This window comes from Spermophilus citellus (genome assembly GCF_964194105.1).
Source record: "Spermophilus citellus genome assembly, chromosome: 7".
Taxonomy (NCBI): domain Eukaryota; kingdom Metazoa; phylum Chordata; class Mammalia; order Rodentia; family Sciuridae; genus Spermophilus; species Spermophilus citellus.
In genome coordinates this window covers 163,721,475-163,727,649 of record NC_138188.1, presented here as the reverse complement: position 1 = coordinate 163,727,649, position 6,175 = coordinate 163,721,475, and the positions used below count along the sequence as shown (strand labels likewise).

Genomic DNA, 6,175 nt, shown 5'->3' with positions numbered 1-6,175 from the left:
GCTCAGTGGTTAAGCACCTCTGGGCTTAATCCCTTGTACCAAAATAAATAAATAAATACCAAGGCTGAGGATGTAGCTCAGTGGTAAAGCATCCTGGGTTCAATCACAAGCACCAAAAATAAATAAATCAAACTACAGAAACTTGCGTCAGGAGGTCAAGATCCATCAAGCCATTCTAACCAATTAAGGAGGAGACCCACACTCCATACTCTCCCTATAAAAGCCCTGTGCACCCCTGAGCCCCCAAGACTGAGCCTTAGAATGATAGCCCCTCCATCTCCCAAGGTGCCCACCCTTAAATAAACCTAACTCCTTCCTACCAACTCTTGCTTCTCCAGGAGTGGCTTTTGAGTTGCCAGCAGGCCAGACCCTGGGTCAGTTATGTGCTGCTCTTGGCTCAGATAGGCCAGGACAGCCGCTTCTTAATGTCTGTCTCCACTTCCAACTTAGGACCAACCAGCGAGCCTCAAATATGCCCCTTAAGTCAAGTGCATAGAGCCCTCTTCTAGTGAGCAGCACCAGGACACAGCCGGGCCTCACTTTGTCCACAGTGAGGCCCCTCCCCGCCTACCTTCCGTCTCTGCTGAGGGCCATCAGCCCCTTGCCCAGCAAGCCTCTACTAAACCCCATTTCTAAGTGTTGGTTCTCCTGGGGTGGCCTTTGTTTCCATAATTTAGTCCCCATTGTAAAAGGAGGGCACTGATAACCCGGTTCCAGCAGAGAGGGAGGATCAGACACAAGGAAATCCCCATGGGACAAACCTCCCTGCCTCTGCCCTTGGCTACCTATTTTTTGATGCTTTGTCTTCTACACAGAGATCTCCATTTTTACTGGGATGGAATCCTCACTCAATAATCAAGGAAGTCTGTCCCTCCCCGGCCTCGGGCCAACTGCACTGACTCCCCACCATCTGATGCCCCCCTCCACCTTCCCTCAGAGCTGCTTCTCCTGGGACAGAGAGACAGCACCTTGGAGTGGACCAGACCAGTGTCCACCGAGAAGCAGCCCTAGAGGGGGAGGGGGAGGCTAGATCTTCCTGAGACTAGCCCAGGCAGCACCCAGCACGTATCTGTCCAGAACGTAGCAGGCAGCCCTTCCCTTCCCCCACGCTGAGTCTAACCAACTCCTATACCCAGATCCCACCAGAAACAAGCCCTTTCCTAATTCCTTGGATGCGTCCCTGCCCCACTCCAGGCTGAGGTCAAGTGAGTCATTTCCTTCTCCTTCTTAGGCCCCGGCGTCCTCCCTTGTTCCACATTCCCTGTGTCCCCAGGTGACACAATCCTGATGTCCACTGCAGTCCACATAACTAGCTGGCACCAGTGGGGCGAGGGCCGGGCCTTGCAGAGGAGCGACCCAGGCAGCTAGGCTGTTCTGGGCCCCCGCTTCTCCCCTCGCCTTCTGCAGCTCTCAAGTCCTGCTGGGCCCCCGCAGTACTGGCTCGCTCCTGGCGGCAGGGTCGGGCTGCCAGGGCCCGAAGCCGCGCAGGACAATAGGGTGTGGCAGTCCCACGCACTTCGTGCCCACCACCGTACCCTGTGGTACGCCGGGACCCCCAGCTCCCTCGTGAGTGTCTGACCCTACTTCGTGTCCACCCCGCAAGGGGCGCACCTCAGGACCCGTCTCGCAGGGCTGCGCCAGCTCCCACTTCCCGCGCACCCGGCCGCGCCCCCGCCAGGTCCTCGTGACTTCACCACCTGGAGGACGACACCAACTCGCACGGGGGAAGCTCCTTCGCCCGGCCGTGGGTCCGCAGCCGGAACATGCGCGCGTGCGTGGACGTGCGTGGGCGCGGGCGCTGGCGCGCGCGTCTGAGACACCCCGCCCGCGCCCCGTTCCTAGCCAACATTGCTGGACACCCCCGCGCTTTGGTTTCGCCCGGTCACGTGGGCGCCGCGCCTACTCCGGAGCTGGGCGGACGAAGGGTCCACTCCGGGTCCTGCGCTGTCACTTCGCGGTCTGTTCCGTCCCGACTCCGCCGCCAGCATGATGTGCGGGGGTCCCAGCGCCACGCGGCCGGCCACGGCCGAGACGCAGGACATCGCTGACCAGGTGAGACGGCGGGTCCCCGAGTCCTGGGCGCGGAAGCCGGGACCGCTGCGGGCTTCAGAGCGGGGACGCGAGGCCCAGGACCGTGCTGGGTCGCCCCCAGGCCGGGGGCATCCGAGCGTCGGGCTGCGGGGCGGGCGCTGGGCGCTGGAAGCGCACGCTGGCCCTGGGCAGTCGGCCGTCCGAAAGGCCTGTGCGTGTTTTGTGGCTGCGCTTATTCTAGCTTCGTTTTTAAAACTGAGTTTATACTTTTCTCTAAGTAAAAAGTACAAAATCAAAATAAAACCCAGGCCGGGCTGCCCACAGCCCCTGGCAGAGGTCCCCCTCCCCGGCCTCTTCCCATCTGAAACGCGGTGTCTTCCCCTTCTGCACCTGCCCCGGCAGGGTTCCCCCTTGCTGTTCATCAGCAAAGCCAGGATCCTTCACAAGCAGGACAGGCTCAGGGTTTTGAGTAAGAGGAAAAGTGGAACTTTGTCCTTTAAAATCCTGGCTGCTGCTTCCTGAGCCCACTGGCATGTGACTGGCTCACCATGTCACTGCCTCGGTGGTTTGGGTCATCTGACTGTAGTAAGGGTAGTGAGTCAGTCCACTGAGACCTTGAAAATGAGGAATTTGCCCAGAATGCACTTGCCAGGGCCCCTCTGAGCCACACTGGAGAAGGTCCCCTCTGAGCTGCTCATAGCCAGCCGTCCGGACCAGTTTCCTGGGCTCCGAGATTTGTCATTTCTTACTCAGCCAGGACAAGGAGTGGCTGTCTCAGGGGAGGCACAAGTTAGCAGTAGCTTTGCTGCGGGGGAATTTTTAGGATGGGTTCTGAGGTGAGGAGGGGACAGGGGCACCTGCCCAGCACCTCCTGTCACCACAGCACTCTGGTGACTGCAGTTTCTCCCCTTTGTAGATGAGGACAGACATCAGAGACTAGTCCTGGTTAGAGGGAGATGGAGTCCTGCATGCAATAGCAGATGCACGGCAGAGTCTCCCCCAGCCCAGAGGGACCCTGCCTGTGGCTCCCCTGTCCCTGGGCCCCACCTGATCCCCTGAGGGTTGGTAGCTTGCAGCTTCCCAGCCGACTGTGGCCTTTCAGAAAGCCTGCCAACAGGACCAGGAAGCTTCCCTCGGCAGGCAGGGACCTGCCTGGCCCAGGCCCCCGCAGTCCTCCACCACCTGCATTGGGTCTGCTCACTGTTCATGCTGCTGCCCCTGAGGTGGGCAGAGAGCAGCTTTATCTTCTCAGCTCCTGGATGATTTGTTGGACAAGTGACAGCTGGGACTTGTCACTGGGTGTCCCCCCAGGTGCAGCACAGTGCTTCCATCAGAGATTTGTCTTTCCATCAGGGACCCTCCCTGGAGGTGCTGCTCCATGACAGAGCCTGAGTCAGACTGCACAGTCCCCTCATCTCCCAGCTGGGGCCTCCTCCCACTTGCTTTGCTTTGCTAAACTAGAACCAGCCCAGTCTCTGCAGAGTCGAGGGACTCAGTGCCCCAGCCAGCATGGATGCATCCACAGAGCTTCGGCCGTTGGTGTTTTAGTTTTGGGGTACTGGGGCTAGAACACTTCCTACATGCCCCACACACAGTTTGCTTTCTGTTGTTTTCCGTTGAGAGAGGGTCTCATTGTGGCCAGGGGTGGGCTCAAACTCCTTGGCTAAAGCAGTCCCCCTGCCTCAGTCTCCTGAGTAGCTGGGACCAAGGTGTGCACCACCACACCTGACCACAACACTGAAACTACATTACACATAAACAGGTTAGTTGTTTTAAAATAATTTCTGCTTTACTTTGCAGTGCTAGAGATGGAGCCCAGGGCCTGTACAGGCTACGCAAGTGCTTAATCACTGCGCTGCACCCTCAGCTCCCTTAAAATGTTTTTTAAAAACAAACTTGCTCTTTATTTCCATGATAAAGATCATCAGCTTCTGGGATGTTGTTGGTTTTGGGGGTGCTAGGAATGGAGGCCAGGGCCTCGAGGTTGGCAAGCAGTCTACACGAGCCACACTCCTGGCCTCTGAAAGGTCAAATCCCCAGGATACAGTCTCCACTCAAAAGCATGTTTACTGTTCACTCATTGGCATAGCTGCATGTCCTAAAAGCAACCACCTCAAGATACAGGCGAAGTGCTGGTGACCTGCTGCCTGTGGCAAGGTCAGGCTCGGCCTCTGTGCCCACAGAAGGATGCTAAAGGAACTGAGACGTGTTTGTGAATTGGAAGCTTAAATTTAAACATCAAAGATCTCAGTTAATCGAAAAGTTTTAAAAGACTGGGGCTGGGGTATAGCTCAGTGGTTTTCTGTGTGCTTAGTATTCTCAAGGCCTGGGTTCCATCCCCAGCACCAAATAAATAAAAGACGAATAAGGGATTAGATAAAAATGGTACACAGGGCTGGGGCTGTAGCTCAGTGGCAGAGCGCTTGCGTAGTGTGCGTGAGGCACTGGGTTCGATCCTCAGCACCACATAAAGATAAATAAATAAATAATAAAAATAAAAAATGATATACAGCTGGGCATGGTGGTGCATGCTTGTAATCCTAGTGACTGGGGAGTCTGAGGCAGGAGGATCACAAGTTCGAGGCCAGCCTCAATAATCTAGTGAGCCCCTAAGCAACATAGCGAAACCCTCTCTCAAAATTAAAAAATAAACGGGCTGGGAATGCCGCTTAATGGTAAAGCACCTCTGGGTTCAGTCCCTGGTTTAAAAAAATTATACTCTTTCAAATTAACTATTTGCATATTGAGTGGGAAAAAAAGCGGTATGAACTTGTCTACAGTGTTGTAATGAAAATATTAAATGTCCTACGCCCACACGGGAAGGGGCGAAAGCCGTTCTGAATAGTGTCATTAGACTGGTGGGACTGGGCAGGAGTTGGTTTCTGCACTGTCATGGGGCGGACAGTTGCGGTGTCCGGGTTGTGAGGCACAGTTGTGCTGGGGGCTGGTGCTGGACTCCTTCTGTGTTGTCATCCTGCCAGGTGAAGTCCCAGCTTGAAGAGAAAGAAAATCAGAAGTTCCCTGTTTTTAAGGCTGTGTCCTACAAGAGCCAGGTGGTGGCGGGAACAAACTTCTTCATCAAGGTGGGTGCTGGGGCCGGGGTCCCTGGCGCCAGGGCACAGTGCTACGGGGGTCCGGGCTGCCCCCACTTTGGGGGACCACAGGTGCTTGGATAAGCATGGTGCTGTGCGTGTGGGGGTGGGCATGTGCACCAGGCCAGCCGGGGGCTCTGGGTGAGGCAGGGGGTGGCGTGGGGTCCTGCCCGTGAAGGAGGAGCCGGGGTTCGCCCGGTCCTCACAAGACTCTCCCGCAGGTGGACGTCGGCGATGAGAAGTGCGTGCACCTGCGGGTGTTCCGGAGCTTGCCGCACGAGAACAAGCCCCTGACCTTGCACGCCTACCAGACCAACAAGGCCAAGCACGACGAGCTGACCTACTTCTAGTCCCCTCCGTCCCCGTCACAGACCCTTGCAGGATTCTGCTGAGTGCAGCACGCGTTTGGGACCATGGAGCGAAGAACGTCACCTCTGTGCCGAGCCCCTTGTGGCCTGGAGGGTACTGGGAGGCAGCTGCTGCCACACGGCGGTTCCAGTGTCCTTGAGGTGGTATTTTCCTGCCCCATTTATGATCTTAATTACTTTCAAAGAGCCCCACTCTGAGCTCTCTTTAAATATATTTTCACGTCTTTACTAGTTGCTCCTTTGTTTGGACGCTGTTTGTCTGAACCCTAGTCCATCTAAAGATAGGCCAGGGGCAGCTGGGTCGAAGTTCTCAGCATTGACACGACAGGGCTGTGGAGCAGGCCAGCGTGCTCAGCCATCGGGCTGGTGGCCAGGAAGGCCAGGTTCTCCTACGCCTCAGCCTCCTCCAGGAAATAGAAGGCTTCAGTAAGCCCAGTTCTTTTTTTTTTTTTTTTTAACCAGGGATTGAACTCAGGGACACTCGACCACTGAGCCACCTCCCCAGCCCCATTTTTCATTTTAGACACAGGGTCTCACTGAGTTGCTAAGCACCTCGCCATTGCTGGGGCTGGCTTTGAACTCCCAATCCTCCCGTCTCAGCCTCCTGAGCCACTGGGATTACCCACGTGCTCTGCTGCACCAGCTTCCATAAGCCCTGTCCTGAGCTTAGCTCTGGGTCTACTG

At 56.2% G+C, this 6,175-nt stretch overlaps 1 protein-coding gene across 1 annotated transcript; it reads left to right on the top strand.

Moving 5' to 3' along the window:
- Positions 1 to 1,895: 1,895 nt before the first annotated feature.
- CSTB (cystatin B) lies at positions 1,896 to 5,725 on the top strand. The gene is made up of 3 exons (XM_081302394.1): positions 1,896 to 2,052; positions 5,013 to 5,114; positions 5,345 to 5,725. The coding sequence occupies exons 1-3, from the start codon at positions 1,987 to 1,989 to the stop codon at positions 5,471 to 5,473; spliced, it is 297 nt and encodes a 98-aa protein (XP_081158520.1). The 5' UTR covers positions 1,896 to 1,986; the 3' UTR covers positions 5,474 to 5,725.
- Positions 5,726 to 6,175: the final 450 nt, after the last annotated feature.